General features: G+C 47.3%; 3 protein-coding genes across 4 annotated transcripts; 1 reads left to right on the top strand and 2 right to left on the bottom strand.

The window, feature by feature from the left end:
* The first annotated feature begins 934 nt into the window (after nt 1–934).
* On the top strand, nt 935–5,796 carry LOC120846461 (proteoglycan 4-like). Of its 2 annotated transcripts, XM_042287128.1 has the most exons (14): nt 1,234–1,293; nt 1,801–1,918; nt 2,661–2,857; nt 2,978–3,073; nt 3,132–3,245; nt 3,304–3,417; nt 3,476–3,589; nt 3,648–3,743; nt 3,802–3,915; nt 3,974–4,069; nt 4,128–4,241; nt 4,300–4,395; nt 4,454–4,585; nt 4,941–5,796. In XM_042287128.1, exons 2-14 carry the CDS (start codon nt 1,815–1,817, stop codon nt 5,744–5,746), a joined length of 2,193 nt encoding a protein of 730 aa, XP_042143062.1. In that variant the 5' UTR covers nt 1,234–1,293; nt 1,801–1,814; the 3' UTR covers nt 5,747–5,796. The 2 variants fall into 2 exon arrangements, with proteins under 2 accessions (XP_042143063.1, XP_042143062.1); XM_042287129.1 differs by having other exon boundaries at nt 935–1,918.
* A 6,277-nt stretch (nt 5,797–12,073) lies between these two features.
* LOC121833816 (uncharacterized protein K02A2.6-like) lies at nt 12,074–15,851 on the bottom strand. The gene has a single exon (XM_042287469.1). The coding sequence runs from the start codon at nt 15,849–15,851 to the stop codon at nt 12,171–12,173; it is 3,681 nt and encodes a 1,226-aa protein (XP_042143403.1). The 3' UTR covers nt 12,074–12,170.
* Nucleotides 15,852–19,184: 3,333 nt separating this feature from the next.
* On the bottom strand, nt 19,185–19,889 carry LOC120846475. The gene has a single exon (XM_040218231.1). It carries the CDS (start codon nt 19,887–19,889, stop codon nt 19,185–19,187), a length of 705 nt encoding a protein of 234 aa, XP_040074165.1.
* Between the last annotated feature and the right edge of the window lie 2,538 nt (nt 19,890–22,427).

The raw sequence follows: 22,427 nt of genomic DNA on the forward strand, positions 1-22,427 counted from the left end.
CTGTACCTAACACGCTTCACAACCAAGGTCCTGCTCCTGTTTGTCGCCGCGGATCTAACCGAGCTGCATGGGACTACGTTGCACCAACCGTCATGCCCGGGGGAACTCGTGCTTCACTAAAGCTTCCCGCCAAGAGATAGCGAGGGAACGCAGTCACGGTGCCCTATCTTCCATCTCGAGCATCACCTTGCAGTGGCGCGTCGTTCGACGCTTCTCTTCCCGCCGACGGAACATCTTCAAAAGGAGCTACACCCCCTGCAACCATTGGGGCACGACACAGTCATGCTGTACCTAACACGCTTCACAACCAAGGTCCTGCTCCTGTTTGTCGCCGCGGATCTCACCGAGCTGCATGGGACTACGTTGCACCAACCGTCACGGCCAGGGGAACACGTGCTTCAGTCGAGCTTCCCGCCAAGAGATAGCGCGGGCACGCAGTCAGACTCTTAGGAAAAAGGGTATGGATAGTCCTCCCTTAGAGGAGAAACGGTCTTGTAACCTATGTTCCTTTAGAAAGGGAGAAACTTTCGTCCCTGAAGCAGGGGAGCAAAGTTCCTCCGTCGCCTGCATCTCAATATGGCGGCCCCGAATCGAGCGAATCGAGCCCAATAAGGCTTGACGAGGACGCTACGTCTCTTGTACGGGACGAGAGAAGCAGCAAATAAAAGCGTAACACGAGCTTTCCGCGAACTGTGTGTATTTCCGAAGCCAGGTTCCCCCCACAGGTACAGAAACTTACGTTTCGAAAGCAGTAACTCAGTCTTCTCGTCGACAGCACTGCGAGGTTAAACGGAGACAACCGATACCCAGATACTTTGCGCACTTTGCGTCTTACCTTTGGTGTTCCTCGAGTCACAATTCCTTCGTCAACCGCACATCACGGAGAAGAGCAAACTCAATCCGCGAAACCAAAAGCCGCTCTCGAAAGAGCAAACATAGAGTAACACAGTAAACGAAAAGAGGGGACACTCGAGCCGATTCGCGGCCCACGAGCTAGGGACTACGACGACCGTTCAGTGGCACTGCAGTCACACACCTAATTTAGACATTTATCATATTTTCACCCTTGATAAATAACTCCACTCTATAACCTAACATTTCAAAATTAATAGCAGTTCCAAATACTTTTAAAAACAATTTGGACAGCTGCGGCTTTGGCTGCGGCTCATAGGATGGCTTTGGGGCCGTCGGCTCGGCGGACGGTAGCTTTCCGGTCACGTCGCTCGAAAGGTGGGTTGGGCTGCACTTGAGTGGCTCGTGCGGGCTTCTCGACATTCTTCCGTTGTTAGAAAGGTGAGTCGTTTTACTGACACCGTATTTTGCTTGCTTTTGGCTATAGTTGGATGCACGGGCTAAAGCGCGAGCTAATTGCTCTGGATGAAGCCTCGGCAGTTGCACGTGCACGAGTGCGCTCGTGCAGCGAGAGCGCCAGTTAAGGCACTCAAGGCATACTCAATTTCATACCTCATGTGCATCGCTGTCAATGCTGGTAACGCGAGCGCGTGGCTTTTGCGCCAGCAGCTATGACAGCGTTGTACCTGGCGCCATGTATGAAGCAGGGTAGGTACCGCAGGGGGTACAGGTAGCCTTCATGCGCGCTTTGCTTAGGGCGAGGCCATCCTAAGCAAAGCGCGCTCACGAGGAAAATACAAAGAAATGGAAGGTGACAATACCGTGAAGGCTTTTCTTTATCACCACTCTTTGTTGTCGCTTTAACAATTTTGGTTCCCGAATTGCTATGAAATGAAGGCACCAAATTCGCGTAATCTCAAATTGACTTGTGCTATTTTCGTTTCCCAGCTGATGCCGCCAGGATGTTTGGCTACGGCAGCTACTGTTGCGTAGCCTGGTGCGGAAACAATGGGAGAACGCGCAAGAAGCCAGGAACAAAGTTCTTCCGAGTTCCACGAGACGACAGGTTGTCCTTTGTTTTAACAACGTACTGGACGCATAGTTCTAATGAAAACCGGAGAGAAAGCTGAATGTTTAATCAAAACTTACTTAATCAAAACTTTACTTCTGTTAGTACTAAATTTAGTTTAAAAAACATTCCGTTCCATGATAACCGGATTGTGGTGGACTAGCTTCCCAGCTCTGCAAGGCAGACTGCATTACAAATTCGTTGCTACGTGCTGAATTAACATGACATGCAAGGAAAGCACAACTCGTTTTTTTTTATTTGTTTTTTATTGAGATTAACTTTTTTAATGTTTCTATAAATGAGCAAGGCACTAAAACTAGCTGATGCCCATTGTCAGCACTGGTATAAAACTACCAAACTCTTAAAAAAGTTGCACTTCTTTTTATAGCAAATAGCATTGCGCACCTTTTAACCAGTCAGCAAAATTGTGTATGTGTGCAGTCAATAAATAACTACAACCTTCTGAAGCACTATTAGTTTGCTTATCACCTCCATGTGAAACCACAATATCTAAACCATTAAGCGCCGTTCACACTCTTGCAACCGAGTACGACCGAGAGAGACAAGACCGGTTTTTAATCCTCTTACGACTTCTTAGGACCAGCTCCGCAGCAGCGCGCCTGGTCCTAAGAAGTTTCTCTCGGTCGTACTCGGTTGCAAGAGTGTGAACGGGCCTTTATGGTCAAATATTTTATTTTTAACAAAAATAAAGAATAATGAAGTTCACTACATCTTCCAGGTCAAAGGCATGGCTGAGGTATGCCAAAAGAGACGACCTTCTGCGAAAATCGTCCAGTGAGCTGCATGCGAAGTATTTCGTCTGCAGCAGTCACTTCACAGCGCGTGACTTCATGGACCCTGGGCGAACAAAGCTAATGAAAACCGCTGTGCCTTCAGTTCGCCCATCGACATATTCAGATGCTGAGAGAGCTAAAGGTAAAGATTTATTTAACTATTCATATACGAAAAGTATATTACTTGTGTAAAACTTTATTTAAACACAATATTGCTTCTACGGCTTCACAACCTAACTTCTAATAGACGAAACTCTTCCAGACTTTATGGAAGCGAAAACCCCACCGTGCGGCGCAGACCCCATGGAGGCTACAGCCTCCAGCTTCCGGCCCGAAGAACCCTCAACCGCTGCCCATGGTGAGGAAGGACTTGTGTTGGAAACAACAGCCTGGGTCTAATAGACAAATTTTTCCAGACTCCATGGAAGCGACACCCCCACCGTGCGGCGTAGACCCCATAGAGGCTTCAGCCCCATCATGCGGTGCAGCCTCCAGCTTCCGGCCCAAAGAACCCTCAACCGCTGCCCATGGTGAGGAAGGACTTGTGTTGGAAACAACAGCCTGCGTCTAATAGGCAAATATTTCCAGACTCCATGGAAGTGACACCCCCACCGTGCGGCGTAGACCCCATAGAGGCTTCAGCCCCATCATGCGGTGCAGCCTCCAGCTCCCGGCCCAAAGAACCCTCAACCGCTGCCCATGGTGAGGAAGGACTTGTGTTGGAAACAACAGCCTGGGTCTAATAGACACATTTTTCCAGACTCCATGGAAGCGACACCCCCACCGTGCGGCGTAGACCCCATAGAGGCTTCAGCCCCATCATGCGGTGCAGCCTCCAGCTTCCGGCCCGAAGAACCCTCAACCGCTGCCCATGGTGAGGAAGGACTTGTGTTGGAAACAACAGCCTGCGTCTAATAGGCAAATATTTCCAGACTCCATGGGACCGACAACCCCACCGTGCGGCGCAGACCCCATGGAAGCTACAGCCTCCAGTTTCCGGCCCGAAGAACCTTCAACCGCTGCCCATGGTGAGGAAGGACTTGTGTTGGAAACAACAGCCTGGGTCTAATAGACAAATATTTCCAGACTCCATGGAAGTGACACCCCCAGCGTGCAGCGTAGACCCCATGGAGGCTTCAGCCCCATCATGCGGTGCAGCCTCCAGCTTCCGGCCCGAAGAACCCTCAACCGCTGCCCATGGTGAGGAAGGACTTGTGTTGGAAACAACAGCCTGCGTCTAATAGGCAAATATTTCCAGACTCCATGGGACCGACAACCCCACCGTGCGGCGCAGACCCCATGGAAGCTACAGCCTCCAGTTTCCGGCCCGAAGAACCTTCAACCGCTGCCCATGGTGAGGAAGGACTTGTGTTGGAAACAACAGCCTGGGTCTAATAGACAAATATTTCCAGACTCCATGGAAGTGACACCCCCAGCGTGCAGCGTAGACCCCATGGAGGCTTCAGCCCCATCATGCGGTGCAGCCTCCAGCTTCCGGCCCGAAGAACCCTCAACCGCTGCCCATGGTGAGGAAGGACTTGTGTTGGAAACAACAGCCTGCGTCTAATAGGCAAATATTTCCAGACTCCATGGGACCGACAATCCCACCGTGCGGCGCAGACCCCATGGAGGCTACAGCCTCCAGCTTCCGGCCCGAAGAACCTTCAACCGCTGCCCATGGTGAGGAAGGACTTGTGTTGGAAACAACAGCCTGGGTCTAATAGACACATTTTTCCAGACTCCATGGAAGCGACAGCCTCACCGTGCGGCGCGGACTCCACGGAGGCTACAGCCCCATCATGCAGCTCGCCCTTGGATTTCCGATCGGTGACACCGTCCACATGGTCCTCCTCTGAACCAGTTGGAGCTTGTAAGTGTCCCATTTCTTTTGTTCACCTGTGCCCATATGCTACTACTCATATAACTAAAATTCACGTATGTTAAGGTGGGTATTAGTTTGTCTACTTTTCCGGTGATGGGCTTTTCATGCAAAACCTGTAATATACCTTACGTACTGTATTGTCAAGGCATACAGTGGAAATATGTAAATTTAGCAAACATAGCTTCAAAAGCCCAGTTTCCCACGATTTCTAATTGTCTGTAGTTTAGGGGCATATTATCTACTTGCAGATTATGTCACTGTAAGGTAATGTTGGCTGTGCTGGTTATAAGGAGAACTGCTTACCTGCTCTGATTTCGTTATTTTTATTTTTTACCCGTTTCAGGTACTTCTACGCCTCCTCTGCGCAGTTCTGCGCCGAGACCTAAGGACATCATAAGGCGTCTCCAGGCCAAGGTTTCAAAGTACCGGAAGACCATCGCAAGGCTGCGCAAGCAAGAGAAGAATATGCCTCGATCGGCTGCGGAAGCTCTCAACATCATTCGCCCTCACGTGACAGACGAGGTATTTCACCTACTGTCAAGCCATGTTAAATTGAAATCCAAGGGCAAGGGAAAACGATTCCCGTTATGGTTGAAAAAGTTTTCTCTTCATCTCAACTTCCGTGGGCCGCGGGCATACCGTTTTTTGTCTCGTTATCTCACCCTTCCTACTCAGCGCACACTAAGAAGATGGCTGTCGGATGTCAAAATGACACCTGGAATTATACCAGGCATTATGTCATCCATTTTTACAAAAACACAATCATGGAGTAAGCGCGATCGCGTCTGCACTCTCATCTTCGATGAGATAGTGTTAAAAAAAAACTTGTCATATGACGTGTCACAAGATGTTGTTCATGGATTTACGGATGATGGCTACGAACAAACCTCAACGATTGCCGACAGAGCCCTGGTTATCCTCCTTTCCGGAGTTTCCCGGAGATGGGTTCAACCAGTCGCTTATACAATTGGGCACACGTCTACGCCATCTACCGTAATCCGTAACTTGTTGATCTCGCTCACTGAGCAGTTGCAAGACATTGGAATTACAGTTAAAGCTGTAATTTGTGACCAAGGGGCTTCCAATGTAAGCTTAGCAAACCAGCTTGGTGTCTCTGTGGCGCAGCCCTTTTTTTTTCGTAAAACGTGAACGCGTTTACTTCATTTACGATGTTCCCCATTTTGTGAAGGCAACTCGGAACAACCTGCAGGCCCACAGGCTTCATATCGAAAATGAGATTGTAGACTGGGCAGATATTGTGAAACTGTACCACTCCACACATGAGATGCGACTGCGGTTGGCGCCAAAGTTGACTGAAAGACATATCTACCAGAAACCTTTCAGTAATATGAAGGTTAAGCGGGCGACCCAGGTATTGAGTGCTTCAGTGTGCGTCGCGCTTTTAGCTCTTGTCTATGCGAAACAGCTGCCTGAAGCAGCCATGTCAACTGCTTATTTTTGTGACCGCATGGACAAGCTGTTTGATTGCTTGAATAGCTCCAGTCCAAAGAAAACGGAGCAAAAGTTGCGCCATGCTATTCGAAAAGGGCAGCCGGATTTAGTTGAATTTCTCGGAAAACAGCTTCCATGGATTGCGTCTTGGAAGTTCGAAGGCAAACGTCAGCCACACACTATCATCGGGTGGCAAATTACGATCAAAGCCGTCTTGCTGCTGTGGGAAGATGTTTCCCAGAATTACGACTTTGAGTTTCTCCTCACGCGTCGACTTCAACAAGACCCACTTGAACAGATGTTTGGACACATAAGACAAAAGCAGGGATGCAACTCGAATCCCAATGTGCCTCAGTTCATATCTGGCCTGAAACACATTGGGATTCAGAAGCTCCTCACACTGTCACCGAAGGGAAATGTCGAGGAGGATGAGACGGACCTCCTCCAGGAGTTGTCCCCATTTTCACTTAGTAGCGAGTCACTCGTGGATGTTGTGCAGCATGTCCCACAGGACGACTTTCCATCTTTGGAAAACATCACTGAGTTGGCAGCCCATGAGGAGTCCCATGTTATTGACAACTCTGCTACTTATTATGTTGCTGGCTTCATTGCTAAAATGTTTACTGAGAAGGCTGCAGAAGGTTGTTGTTGTCCTGACTTGCTTAGAGATGAGCACAGTAATCTTGATGAGCCACATCAGTTTTTTATGATGCTGAAAGCGTACCACGTCCCAGGCAAGCTCTTCGGCAACTTGACTGTGCCATCAAGCGCAGCTTTCACACTTGTTCAGCAGCTCGAGTCAATCTTTCTTTCTGTTATCGAAAGTGTAGCGCACCTCCGAAGTGTTTGTGAAACATTGTACATAACTCTCTCGCGTGTTGGTGATTTTAATTTTTGCACTCCAGAGTGTCGTGCACGGTTTTTAAAAATGTTTTGCCGAATTCGATTGTGCTGGCATGTCCGTTTTGTAAATAGAAACTTGGATAAAGTTCGCTTCCATTCTCGCGTCTCTGGTGTACAGCCTGAAAAGTTCAGTGGGTAGAAGATGATGTTTCAGCCCTTATGTTGCATCTCATAAGATATCTGCAACAGTAAAATTAATTTTATTGTGATTTTATTGGGCCGTGCAGACTGCACACTAGCCATTTGTTGGGATTATTTGCAGTCAGTAGGTTGCACTCTACTGGTCTATTGTAATGACTGCTTTTTTAGATGGTCATGTCTGTTTTTTTCCTATTGTGGTCATGTGGAATGTGTAAGTTCCCATATTGATCTTTGTTAATACTCTCTTAGGTCACTCATCTCGGATGCAACTTTCTTTTCTTTTGAACACTGTTTCTGCTTTACACATATGTGGAGCGTGAAGGAGATTGAGATCAGGGGTGTCCACCAACCTGGCAAGCCTGAAATGCTCAGGGAATTTTGGATCACCTGGAAAACTCAGGGAATTATCAGGGAAACTGTCAAAAGGTTGGCTAAATCAGGGAAAGTGACGAGTAAAAGTGGCACGGTGGTGCGGAACGAAGCCCGGCGATCAGGTGTCGTCACGGTTCTGCTGAATAACATTGCCCGAAATGTCATCCTTCGAAGGAAGGAACAGCCAGGAAATTTTATCAAAATAGTCAAGGGAAACCTGGAAAAATCATGGACGTTGGAAAAGTCATTGGGTAGACACCTTGTAAGATGTACCTAATTAGGCAGTGCAGATTGCATGCCAAGCCTTGGTGGAATCATTTGTGATGAGTGGGTCGCAGGTACACCGGGCACCAGTCTGATTTAGCAGTCTTTTGTCAGCCATTTCATGTGCGCTTGTTATGGTAGTGGTCATGGTAAACCTTACATGTTAAATGTGACATGTTAAACGTGACATGAACGTAAAACCTGTATTAGACCGTCGGTTGGCTTTCAGTTCTTGTTATTTTGGTCATTATTGTTACTTAAATCAGCAGGAGCAAGGTATTTTTAATTCTGTAGTTCAGGCTGTGTTAGGGTTATTTAATGACTATGTCACAGTCTAAGAAGGTCTATACTAGTGGCAATCTTGTTTAGGCATTTACTTGTCTGTTTTTCTCATTGTGGTCATCGTGCATTTCAGATTTCTTCTGCTGAGCGTTTTATTTGCATACAAATTGCATTGGATCAACGAGCTTTGATACTGCATGGCCAGTTTTTTTTTTTAGTATGTGTTGCTGATGCTGCATATGTTATGTGTGTGGTGCACCTTCCATGGAACATGCTTGAGAACACAAAACAGGCTTGCAATCCAATTGTAGTTGTAACGTTGTAATTCCAGTTGTTTGATAAGATTTTCATGCATGCCATAATATGCTTGTCATTTTTTTGAAGGATGTATTGTTTGTGAATCCTTGATGCACGGTGCTTATGTTTTGTAGTTTTGGTAATTATATACGAGGCACAAACTGCCCACCATATTTTTGTTGCGAAAATAAACTATGTTGATTACTCCCTGGTGGTGTTCTTCTGGACAGCACAAACCTACATAGGTTTCCTGGCTTGTAAAGTCAGTGTTAACTGTATATAATATTGTCCATTAGTTGTCCGCATTAGGAATCGTACATACGTGTGATGTAATTACAGCTGAAATTTACCATGCGGGAATAGTAGGAAAAACATAACTCACGGCAAACCAGATGGCGCAGGCTACCGCCCAATACACTACGCCAAACTATATATCAATCCATCCGGTAAGTATTTTTATTGTGACTCCATTCATTCAGTTGGGGACTACGACGGCCGCTGGGTGCGCTCCCTGCCAGCTAAATGGGTCGCTGGGGCCTATGGGAGTGTCCGCTCTTTACCTTGTGTAGATTACTCTATGGAGCAAACTCGAAGCCGCTGTTTATCGCGTAGCGTGAAAGAAGGTTACATCGCTGGCCACCAGATGGCGGGGTCAAGCAGAGTAATTGCAAGTAGCTAGGCTAGGTGGCGCAAGGTACCGCCCAATTCATGTTCTACAAAAATAATTTGATTTTCTCAGGCCACTATTGCGCTTGGGGATACTCTACGATACACACGTTACGCTTATTACAAGCATCAGGGGAACATACATTGAGCAGATGCACTGCACACACAAATATCAATACAACGGAACACCACAATAACCCGATACTGACCCGTGCTCTGCGTTTGCGTCTTTTATACTGGTCGTTTTGAACGGACGGAATTTTTCGGTGACTGAATAAGCAATAAACAATATTCCCAGCATGTTGATTTTTTTTTTCAGCAATGTCATACCTCTGAGAGTATTTTGAATGGCTCAGGGGATGAATCTCTTAAAGGCAAACGCTCGATCATGCCGTAATTATTTGAAAGCCAATAAATCAAGCCGCTCCAATGCGGTTCAAAGCCACGAGTTTGTTTACCCGCACTGCACGTAGTAGCCTGTATTTCTATTGTTTTGTTTGTTTTTCTATTTGTGCTGTTCGCCCAAAGCTACAATTACCGTCTTGAATTAATCTCTGTAGAGCGGATATTCACTCAGTTGGAATTGATGCTTCACGGGTTGAGAAATCAATTTTCGATCAACTTGAATGCAGTCAAAGCCGCAACTTGCGGCAGGTGTTAAGTGTACGGAGCTACGCCATGGCGAGCTCGAAAACTTTTAGCGCTCATCCCAGCGCGCCACTTGGAGGGCAGTTTCGCCAGGAACCGTAGTATATTTAAACTGCAAAATAAAGGGTAGCTTTTTTTTTCTCTCTATTTTACCTACTATTATTTTTTAATGCTAAAATTCCACACTGTAAACATGCGTACTTCCCGTCACGATTTAGTACTGTTGTCCTTGCCCCAGAGCGCAATCGCTCTCGGGGACGAGACAACCGACAGTCACATTGGCCACTGTACGATAGGAGCTTATACTGTTCAGACCAGCGTTCCAACATGACTATCCGCACGTTGATCGATTGCACGTAACCCCTCAAGTGGTATTAAACTTTTTAATGTAAAGCAAAATGTCAACCTGCGACACCCCGCCCCCTCCGATCACGTCCCGACCAGCAGCATCAATGCCGGACAGTTTACGCCATCTCATCTTGTTACACCACTGACACGCGAACACACGGTCACATCGGCGATAATTCCAGTCTTCTGTTCACAACCCACCACACTGCCATCACGATGTTGCAGCTATGGTGCTGACACGCACAAATGCAGAACCACGTTGAACGCCGGTTGCACGCGGCATCGGAAAACAGAACCGAACTCAGCACGGAAGGCACCCAGGCAGCCGGCAGCAAAACCTGCCTGTCTTCAGGGGGTAAAGGTGGGTGAGGAGGAGTGGCAAATCCCGCGCGCCGACATCCTGGGTCCCGAGTGAAAGATCGCGAAAGAGAGCGACAGAACACGAGAGAAAGAAACCAACGTTGCCAACTGAAGGACGACAGTCGCAATGGTAATCGCGAAGACTGAAAACTTTCAGCAATATAAACAGTGATAATTTAACGTTGCAAACTGAATTCTGAGCTATTCTAAGGTTTATAAAAAGCAGCATACTCATTACGCTGCATTAACTTCCCTTCTGTCGAAATCTCGAAAATCTGGTAGTTGCGCGGTTTCGTATATCCGGGCACGGCCACCCGCGCCCGCAAATACGAAACTAAACCAGATAACCGAAGCCGGTTATCTGGTTTAGTTTAGTGTTGACGGGAGGCCGTACATTTGCGTGCTATGCAAAAAGAAAGCTTCGAAAGGAACGCGAATATCTTTCCACCGGTAAGTTCGTGGATTGTTGAAGTTCATGAAACTGCTCTGATGATATATTTGTGAAATCGAAGGCAGTTGGTAACCATGTGGGACCCCGAGACCCCGAGGGTCTCTCTGCATACTCCGCCGCTTGCGGCAGCCAGAATGCATGGGAAAATGGCGGACCTTTTCCTCGAGAGTTAGTATGTATGATCTCTATGCCTGTCTTGGACGCAGTTCCTGCGATTTCCATAACGTCGAAAACGTCGACACAGTTCGACAGTTCCGCGTGGTTTCGCTACTGCAGCACTGTAGAATTCTGTGCCGCGTGAGTCCCGCAATCCGGAGACGGACATCCTACCCAGTGTACGTGGCGCTGCTGTCACTGCTCCGGAACTTTGCTGTTTCTAGAGCACTATATAGCTCCTACGGAGCAGAGTAGCGCAATCCTTTGATCCGCGTGTTTCGCCGGCAACATGGCCGACAGAGCAGCTAGGCGCGAGTCACGTGGTACTCAGGGTTCCACAGGTTCCAGGAGGCGGCCCGCCCTATGGGAGAATACACGGAGATCGACTCAACACGGCTGATTAAAAAATAAGCGCCAAGTTCACACTTTTCGAAACTAGTCTGTCGTGAAGTTGGTAAAGCAATAAACACTTTATCAACGTCTTAATAATATTTGATGCGTGTAAAAATTTTGCGAAGGCAATTTTAAAAGCAATGGCGCTTGAAGCAGACAATTGTTTTACGCAGCGGAGATGGGCTTTGGATTGGCTGGAGCGGGTCACGTGAACGGTGTGACGTCGCCGCGTCGTCTGCTGCATCAATCAATGATCAATGTTTATTCACGTAAAGATGTACAAAGAAATGTCTGATTAGTCATCTGGATCCATAGCCTACATGGCTAGTAATGGATCCATTAAAAAAACATTCACATTTAAAACAATCCTATAGGCATTCACACAATCTATACATAGCTGCACAAATAATATAACTACTAGTACGGAGTTAACAGGGTGAGTTGTACACTTCAGATGAAATAAATCGTTTTAATGAGAGTACAAAATTTCTTGCTAGTTTTATATTACATGAAATGTTATTCCATATCTTCGCACCAATGAACGATATTAAGCGGCGCCCGTAGGCATTGTAAGTTATCGGCAAATTAAGGTTATTATAATGTAGTTGTCGGGTTTCACGTTTTGGAAAATTGAATATGTAGTTTACACGAATAAACCGTTTATTTACAGACGTTACTAGAAATAAGGTGAGGTAGCATAAGCCCGTCCGCCATGCTGTCCAAGGCCCGTGTTCTGTGTTCCGTCCTGTGGTCCCGTGCACCTTCGTCGTCTTTTACCCCGCCTACTGGCTCTCTTTCTCGTGCTGTAGTTCGTACCAGCCTACATCTCTCTTTCTTCGCCTACTTGTTGACGAAGTTTGTGTCCCTGAAGCGGGCTGGTTTCCTTTTCGTTCTTTGGCTTCTGCGGAGCATTATGCTGTTTCGCCTGCACTGGACACCATCGTCGTCTTGGACGATGTACGATCTTGGCTGTGGTGCTTTTGCTACAACAATAGCAGGCCTCCACTTTCCGCTGTGTTGATCCCTGAGAAATATATCTTCTCCGGTGTGGAGTTCGGGCAGAGTTTTGGCATTTTTGTTGTATTGTTGCCGTTGTTTCTTTTGTTTGTCCCTCAACCGCTGTTGTATTTCTGTGTGATTTGTTTTTGTGCTTTGAAGCAGCGAAGGATGCGTGGGAATTTCTGTCCTTGTGTGCCTATTCATAAGCCTTTGAACTGGAGATCCCAGGACTCCGTCTCGAGGTGTGTTGCGCCGCTCCAGTAGGGCGTCATAATAGTCTGTAGTTCCATAGCTGCATTTGTTCATGAGCTTTTTGGCTTCTTGCACCGCTCTCTCAGCCATTCCATTGGATTTGGGGTGATAGGGGCTGGATGTCACGTGGGAGATTCCTCGGTGCTGTAGACACTCCTTAAAGTCTGCACTGTTGAATGGTGGACCGTTGTCTGAAACGACTTTGACTGGCAATCCATGCACAGCAAATGTTTTTAGACAGCAGTTGATCACTTGATTGACAGCTGTCCTCTGAAGCTGATGTGTTTCGTAGTAGAACGAGTAGTAGTCCACTATCACAATGTAGTGGTGGCCGTTGTGTTGGAACAAATCTATTCCAACCACTTGCCATGGTGCGGTTGGCACAGGATGGTTAATGAGAGCTTCTTTCTGTTGTCGTGGCTTGTTTTCTTTGCACACGATGCAACTTTCTACTTTATCCCTTATGTCTTTCTGCATTGTAGGCCAGTAGAGAACTTCTTTGGCACGATGTAGTGTTTTCTCTACACCGCTGTGCGCCCTGTGTAACTTTACTAGTATTTCACTCTTCAGTTGTTCTGGAATGATGAGTCTATTTGACCTGAACAGCAAGTCATCCTCTTCATGTATCTCGTCTCTGTATGGCCAATACTGCTTCAGAGTATTTGGTACTTCTTCTTTGCTGATTGGCCACTGACCTCTTGCATACTCTAACATGGTGGTCATATCTTTGTCTTTACTTATCGCTTTCCGACATTCTTCTAAGGTTTCGTCTTTGATGGGGAGGCACTCCAAGACGTTCACCTCGAAAACCTCTGGCTCTTCCTCCTTTGATGGATTTCTAGAGAGTGTGTCAGCAATGTATAGCTCTCTTCCTGGGGTGTACTTAACTTGAAGTTCATATTTTTGAAGGGTTAGTCTCATCCTCTGTAGCCTGAGAGGGCACTGGTTGAGAGGCTTTCGGAAGATAGCCTCCAATGGCTTGTGGTCCGACTCCACGACAACGGTGTGTCCGAAGATGAAGTCGTGGAATCGACTGCATCCGTGTACGATCGCTAACAACTCCTTCTCGATTTGTGCATAGTTCTTCTGAGCGTCACTCAAGGACCTTGAAGAATAAGCTACTGGATGTCCCTCCTGCAGCAACACTGCACCTGTTCCTCTGGAGCTTGCATCTACTGACAGCGTTACTTGCTTGTTTTTGTCGTAGAACCGCAGCGTGGGTGCGACCGTCAGAGCCGTCAGAAGGGCTGTGAAACTTCTCTCTTGTTCTTCTGTCCATGACCAGGCTGTCTCCTTCTTTAGGAGTTGCCTCAACGACGCACTCACGTCTGACATGTTAGGAATGAATCTTCCCAGGTAGTTTACCACTCCTAGGAAGCTCTTCAGTTCGCCCACATTGTTCGGTCTTGGTAGAGCAAGGATGTCTTTCACTTTATCCGGATCGATTGAGAGTCCCTCTGCTGAGAAAATGTGACCCAGGTACTTGATTTGTTTCATGCAGAGCTTGCACTTTTCCTTGTTCAGTCGTAGGTTGACCTCTCGGCACCTTTGTAGTACCGCCTGAAGCCGACAGTCATGTTCCTCAGTCGTCTTTCCCCAGATGAGGATGTCGTCTATCATGATCTCTACTCCGTCTAAGCCTTCAAACACCATGTGCATTGTCTTCTGGAACACCTCGGGAGCAGACGATATGCCAAAAGGCATTCGCAGGAATCTATACCTCCCAAACGGCGTCTCAAAAGTACACAAGTACGAGCTGGGCGTGTCGAGCTTGATTTGCCAAAACCCTGTGGCTGCGTCTAGCGTCGAGAAGATCTTGGCTCCTTCCAATCGTGTGGCAATGTCCTCTAACGTAGGCATACAGTAGGTTTCCCGCATGAGGACCTTGTTCAGCTCTTGAGGATCAAGGCACAGTCGGAGTTTGGCTTTCTTTTGTACAACCACAATAGGGTGGACCCACTCCGTTGGTTCTGTTACTGGCGCAATCACTCTTTGTTGCACCAGATCTTCCAGGTGGCTTTTGAGCTTGTCCCTGATAGCGACCGGGACTGTACGCGGCTGCTGGATCACGCCTTGTGCATCTGGCTTGAGTCTCATGTGGTATTTGACGCCTTTTAATTCTCCCAATCCATGAAAGATGTCTTCATGTTGTTGCACCGTCTGACTGCAGTGCTTTTCCACGGATGCCACTCGCTTGATCAAGTTTAGTTTTTCCGCGATGGTACCGCTAATCGTGGTGGGCACTTCCCGTTGCACGATGTAGAATTTCACTTCGGTACTCCTGTTACCGTGCATGACTGGCAGGATGATACGGCCTTCTGCTTTGCTGACGTGTCCAAAAAAAGAGCCAATTCTAGTAGTAAGAACTTGTGGCTTCTGAGTCGTGACACGGCTAAGTTGCATCGCAGACATTACGGAACAGTTCGCTCCTGTGTCGATTCTGCAGTCGACTTGCTTCCCTGCGATATTAACATCTGCACACCAGAACTCTTCGTCGCCGTCACCATTGTGTAGGCTGCAGACCAACTTTTCCTCGTCCGAGTCGTAGGTCTTGCATCGTTCTACTTGGCGTACGTTTCTTCGTGGCGTACCTTTATGCTTGGTTGTCTTGTCTGGTGTGCGGCACACACGTGCAAAGTGTCCTTTCCTGCCACAGTTCTTGCATTTCGCATTCTTTGCTGGGCAGCCTTCGCTTGTGTGTTTAAGGTATCCACAGCGAGAGCATTCTTCCGAGTGTAACCCATGTATTACGGTGGGTGTCGCACCAGCTTGAATAGCTTTGAACTGCTGGGCTCCACGTTCTTCGGTTCGACATTTTTGAATCACTTGATCCAGCGTTGGGTCTTCGTTAATCATGCGCTGTTGTAGTCGCTTGTTGGTCATTCCGAGAATGATCCTACTCCGTAACATGCGGTCGTGCATTTCGCCAAACTCGCATTGGGTTGCGAGTGTACGTAGGTCGGTAAGCCAGTCGTCGAACCGTTCACCGTCTCGCTGGTTCCGTGTTCCAAACACGAAATCCCTGTAGCTGACGTTTGTTGCTGTCTTGCAATGCCTCTCGAACAGCTCCACTAGCTTTTCTACGCGCATTTCGTCCCCTGGGTTTTCAAACCTGAAGGTTTTGTAGACCCGCCTTGCGTCTTCCCCGATGGTCACGAGGAATGTTGCAGCTTGCACCTCGGCGTCTTGTGACTTGAGTCCAGTGGCGGTTGAAAACAACTTGAACTCATCCCACCAGTTTTTCCAGGACTCTTCCAAGTCGCCGGACATATCAAGTGGCCTAGGGGGTGGCAGCAGACTGGCGAGGACTCCTCCCGACGTGGGAAGCGCCACGGTTGGATTCCCGTTTGATGACTGCGTGTGATCTACCGGGTCCGGCATCGTTCGTGACTTGTCTCTCGCTTTCACTGCAGCTTGGAGCTACTCACACTTGGAGCTGGCTGGTCTTGGGTTTCTTCGCTTCTGACACCATGTAGTTTACACGAATAAACCGTTTATTTACAGACGTTACTTGAAATAAGGTGAGGTAGCATAAGCCCGTCCGCCATGCTGTCCAAGGCCCGTGTTCTGTGTTCCGTCCTGTGGTCCCGTGCACCTTCGTCGTCTTTTACCCCGCCTACTGGCTCTCTTTCTCGTGCTGTAGTTCGTACCAGCCTACAGAATATAGAAGAGTGATATGGAGTATTCTGGGTTAAAATTCTTTGGACTAAAGTGGCAGTCTTATGGTCGCGAGCTAAGTTGATGGGGAGTATGTTTAATTCACTAAAAAGATGCTTAGCTGATGCATGTATAGGTGCTGCTGCTATTATCCTGATTGCCCTTCTTTGCAGAATGGTAACTCTCGCTAGATATGACGCGTAAGTGAAACCCCATGATTCAACACAATAGGTTAAATGAGTATGAAACACACCGAAGTAAATCATGCGTAATGTTTGTTTGCTAAAATGTTTCCGTGCTTTCACTAATGAAAAGCATCCGAAGGTTAATTTTTTACATAGCTCGTCAATGTGGGGAGCCCAGTGTAGTGTTGAATCTAGGGTAATACCTAGGTATTTATAAGTGATAACTTGATCGATGTGTAAACCTCCTAGATGCAGGTTACATGTAAATGATTGTGGTTTCCGATCAGACGCGAAAACAATGAACTTAGTTTTTTTAATATTTAGTACCAGCTTGTTGCAATTAAACCAAGTTATCGTATTTTTCAAGTCGTTATTTGCTAGTAATTCGGCCTCTTCAAGAGAATGATGTGATACTAGTAAGGCTGTATCATCGGCGTATAAAACTGCTTCGGAATGTCTGAGGCAAGCTGCGTAATCATTGATGAAAAGAGAGAAAAGTATCGGTCCTAACACCGACCCCTGTGGTACACCAGTCTTCACTATCGCGGTTGTAGATTGATTATGGGAAATTTGTACAAATTGGGTGCGGTTTGTTAAGTAGCTACGAAAAAATTTGCCAGCTGGCCCTCGAAAACCCTAACGCTCAAGTTTTTGTAAAAGAATGTCGTGATTAACAGAATCGAAAGCTTTTTTTATATCGAGGAATATGCCTATAGTAGTTCTATTTTTGTTGAGGGAGGAATTGACTATTTCTGATACGGAGTGTACTGCTGTGCCTGTAGAGAAGTTTTTCCGAAAACCATGTTGATTAGCAACCAAAATGTTGTATTTCTCGACAAAGTTCATTATTCTCGCGGCAATTAGTTTTTCAAATAGTGTATTAATGCAGGACAGAATTGTAATCGGGCGATAATTAGCCAGGTCATTAGGGTCACCACTTTTGTAAATTGGTACTACTCGCCCAATCATAAGTTTTTCTGGGTAAATTCCCGATAAAAATGCCTCGTTAAACAGTTTTTGTAGTGGGTAGCACAGGATGTCAATGTTGTCTTTCAATAGGTTTACCGAGATTTCGTCGTGGCCCATAGCTTTGTTTGATAACATTTGTCTGGCAACGCCAACAATTTCGGCGGCTGTTATTTCTACGTAAACAAATGTATTAATGCATGGGCTAGGTAGGATAATTTTTGACGTTTCATCTGATACCGCAGCTGAGGATGTACACTCTCCGGCAATATGAAAGACCCACTGGGAGCGCGTGGCCGAGGCGGTGGCTGGCGGGTCGCTGCGAGCCCTCCGGGCAATTCCATTCAGCTTCGAGGGGAGGACGCTCACTCGGGCTCAGATAAAGCGAAACGCGCTTATCAGTTTGTGCCGAGTGCCGAATGAGCGTCCTCCCCTCGAAGCAGAATGGAACTGCCCGGAGCGCTCGCAGCGCCCCCACCAGCCACCGCCTCGGCCACGCGCTCCCAGTGGGTCTTTCATATCGCCGGAGACTGTACCTATGCTAATGAAAAAGTCATTGAACATTGACACAAGGTGCGCTTGATCACAATTAAGAATGTTCAAATCTGGTAAAATGTTACATTGTTGAGAGGACTTCATTACAAGGTTAATTGTGCGCCATATTTCTTTGGAGCTACCGTTAGCTTTTGCAATACGGCTGCTAAAATATTGCTTTTTACGCTTCCGCATGGTGGATAGCGATAGGTTCCGTGCAACTCTAAACTTTTCCCTGTAATAGTCGCTGTCCTTGTTTTGCTTCATTTTGTTATACCAGTGTTCCTTGAGCCTAATTAACTTCAGTATCTCCTCGTTCATCCAGGGACAAATGGGAGAATAAAGCTGTGCTGCCCGGCGAGATACGAATTTGTGCGCTATACAACAAGATTTGAACAGTGTTGAAAAGGTATCATATGCATTGTTAGTGTCGGTAAAATTGATCTGAGAAAAGTTTGTCTCCTGAAGGGACCTTTTAGTTGCCTCGTAATTCCACCTTGATACACCATGGCCGACTGTGGGCTCTTTTTGAAGGTTCTTTTCTGCATTGGGAGCGACAATAAAAGTAGGGAAATGATCTGCGACGTTTTCTGTTATAACCCCAGCTTTTACGGAGCTGTCTTCAAAATTGGAGAGTATATGATCTATTGTTGAACAAGACGTTAGTGTTACTCTTGTTGGATCTGTAATATGGTTCTGGAAGCCGTAAGATAGCAGGAGGTTCCGGTATTCTGTACTTGAGGGGTCTGTTATATTTATGTTGAAGTCACCACAGATAATCGCTTTGTTATTTTTGTTCGCAAGACGGTACAACACATCTTCCAGCTTTTCTAGGAATGCCCGAGTGTTTGATTCTGGCGGTCTGTATATTACACCAACAATGACTCCACAATCCAGTTCCGCAAACAGCATGTCATACAGGCCTGTTTTCGTCTCTGTCAAGTTTGGTAATATTTTATATATGGTTTGTGAAGATATGTATAATGCTACGCCACCACCTCTTGAACTAGCCAATCTTGGCAGGGATAAAAATCTATAATTAGGAATGTTCATAAATTCATCTTTTTTAAGCCACGTCTCCGAGATTGCCACAACGTTGTACCGCTCATCCAGCCGCGTCAACAAAGCGACCAGTGGATCATAGTTTTTGTTTAAGCTCCTAACATTACAGTGTAGAAGGCTTATAGCTTCAGAGCTCGTACACGGCATGGTGCACGTCACACCGTTACGCATTTCTAGCTCGGTGTCTTGGTTTTTGAGGCTATGCTATCTTAGCCAGGTCATCTCGAGAAGCGATGTGAATGACATTCGAATTTTCTGCCTTCCTTGCTAGTATTTTTGACTGCGAGACCCACACATATCTGCAGTTTTTTTCTTTCTTTCTAGCAATTGCCATGCCCAGCAAAGCTTTATATTCTGGACAGAGGTGCTCGTTAATATACACCGCATTGGTATCTGGAAACCCGATATCGCTAGCTGAGAGCCTTTTCTTTTTTGCCGCTCGCAAGACTTTATTTCGCACGGCACGTGACGAGAACCTTACAATGATGTTTGTTTTTGTCCTGTCCTTTGTGGGCACACGATGCACCACGTCAATATCTTTGGGTTCGACGCACATTCCAACTTTATCCCCTATCTTCTGAACAACTTCCATCAGTGATTCGTTCTGGTTTTGCGGAATCCCCTTAATCTCAAGATTGCTGAGCCTGGTGTATTGCTTCAGCTCTGTTAATTCTTTCTGCGTGGTCCCAAGCGATTGTGCCAGTTGCTCTTTTTCCAGTTTTAACGCTGCATGCTCCTTTTTAAGTGCATCTAGTTCCACCTTTGTTGTACGAAGCTCTTCAAAAGTTTCGTTCATGTACGTCATACCTTCTTTTACGTCATCAATATCTTTTCTAAGCCCTGCGTTCAGGTCAGTGACGTATTTTAGCAGTTCTTTGATAGTCGACGGAGGTTTGTCACACATTTCGAACAGCGAGCAATCAAGGTCACGAGCGAAAAGAAAATAAGGAAAGAAGAAAGCAACAGGGTTCAAAACCTACAGACCTGTAAGGTATTGCAAAAGCAATCAGCTTTCCCTTCGATGCGCTCGTGCCCAAATTGCTCGCTGTTGTGGTGCTCTCCGGGGCGCGGCCAGCCACTTTATCGGTGCAGCGCTGGATCGCCGATACCGCGCGCAGGCGCGTGTCTTGTGCGTGACGTGGAGATTTGGCCGCTGGTAAAGCAGGCACCCTCAGGGGAGTGCGAATCCTTGCTGCACCTGCCGTTCGGTTGACGCTGCTGGGGCCCACACGACGTTGACGGTCAACTGCAAGGTATTGCAAAAGCAATCAGCTTTCCCTTCGATGCGCTCGTGCCCAAATTGCTCGCTGTTGTGGTGCTCTCCGGGGCGCGGCCAGCCACTTTATCGGTGCAGCGCTGGATCGCCGATACCGCGCGCAGGCGCGTGTCTTGTGCGTGACGTGGAGATTTGGCCGCTGGTAAAGCAGGCACCCTCAGGGGAGTGCGAATCCTTGCTGCACCTGCCGTTCGGTTGACGCAGCTGGGGCCCACACGACGTTGACGGTCAACTGCAAGGTATTGCAAAAGCAATCAGCTTTCCCTTCGATGCGCTCGTGCCCAAATTGCTCGCTGTTGTGGTCAAACAACATCGAGCAATTTGCATGATGCTGCTCAGGCAATTAAAAAAAAAAAATAAGTTATTTCATGGCGCACAACTTAGCGCAAATTATTGTAAACTATTCCCTTATTATGTCAAAAACTACTGTCGTTCCATAGATCGCCAAAATAATCAGGGAGCAGCGATTTACTCCCGTTCCCCTTGCATTTGTGGCCGGAGTTGGAACCCCCCCCCCGCGTTCGCCGCTAGTCGCCGAGAGACGGCGTTCGCCCCTCTATACGGAAAGGTAGCGCCATTCTTTGATCCTCCGACACACCCTCACCCGCTCGAAAAATCCTTCTCCTCTTCTGGGAAGTTCTCCCGCCCGGCTCCTTTGATTGGCCGAGCCTCGCCGAGCCCGTGCGGTTTCGGTTTTCCACTTCCGTCCGCCATGATTTGTGTGGCCCACCGGCCCACCGCTCCTCGCATCCACCGGCTGCATACTACGTTGCCGGCCGCTCGCCGGAGCTTTTATTTTTGTGTCGGCTGGGTGTGTGTCGAGTTTTTGGCTTTTAGAAACGACATCAAGTTGCCGCCATGACGTGCTGCTGTGCGGTAGGTTGTTCGAATCGTCCAGAAGAAGGAAAGAAGCTCTTCCGAATCCCCCTTGGGGTGCGGGACAAAAAGCGAAGGAAGATTTGGATGTTGCGAATCAAACGAAAGAATTTCAGGTGCGCGCCCTCAACCAGACTGTGCGAGGTAAGTTATGGCTTAGGAGTGACCTCTTATTATCCCATCTCGTAACTATCTAGCGTTAAAGTCAAAACGGCAGCGACTAAAGAGCGGCCGTGAAGACGCGAGGTAACTTGCGATCATTGCGGCGCGAGTGCTCGACGCGCGCGGAGATAAGATTGTTCCTACGTCGTAAACAACCACTTCCAAGCTTTTCTGGGCTTCAATTCTAAGTTGCGATCTTGTGCTGCGCCCGCGTTCTTCACTGACTTGTCAACATAAACATGATCGGAGTACAAGGTGTTCGAACGAAAGGGTGGGGGCATGATTCGAGTTACCACGAGTGAACGGCCTGTCCAGGCCCTCATGGTGTCTCACGCGTTGACTACCGAGACCTCCTGAACGGACAATCTCTGGTAATGATGAAATCTGTCAGCTCACATGCCGGTTTCTCGCAGCGCTCGCGTGAGTCAACGACCATCGACTGCCACGCGTCTTGCTGATCTGATAAACTCGCCGCTTGCCAACGAAGTTGCACGAAAACGAGTACGATTTAGTGATTGATTACGCTGTGTGCTATGTCTCATTACATGAACAACGCGGTACAGGTGTTAAGTTACTTCACAATGCTACTGCCCTCAATAATTTGCAGTACAGTCGCAATTCCAACGTTCTCTCAATTGCGTGAAAGATAAAGTTCTTCAATCTTACATTACAGGATCACTTCACTCTCGATCAGTTTGAACCCCTTATACTCGCGAAGACAGGGGAGAAAAAAATTGAAACGGGATGCAATTCCCAGTCTCTTTGCTCATAATCCTCCACCCAAACCAAGAAGACGGCTCTCTCGGAGAAATCAAGAGATGTGTGGTATGCACTCAAATTCCATATAGTTTATTTAGGCTCAGATAGGTTGTCTTACAACTCTGCGTTTCAGCTGAAAAACCAGCATCAGCATTAGTTCAGCAGATCCAGACATTTCGGGATGGTAAGTCTTTTCTCCGAAGCATGGCACTCTTGCAGCTACAAGTTCTCACAAATAGTGGCCTCACAGCTCGGGACACGACCCCATTGGACAACGAGCAATACCACGATTCTAGTGAAGCAAGCAGTGCTGTTGGTGAGTCCGTTTCTATCGTTTCATAACGCTTTTACATCTGCATGTTCTCACAA

Source organism: Ixodes scapularis, unplaced genomic scaffold, assembly GCF_016920785.2.
Source record: "Ixodes scapularis isolate PalLabHiFi unplaced genomic scaffold, ASM1692078v2 PGA_scaffold9__187_contigs__length_104089568, whole genome shotgun sequence".
Lineage (NCBI taxonomy): Eukaryota > Metazoa > Arthropoda > Arachnida > Ixodida > Ixodidae > Ixodes > Ixodes scapularis.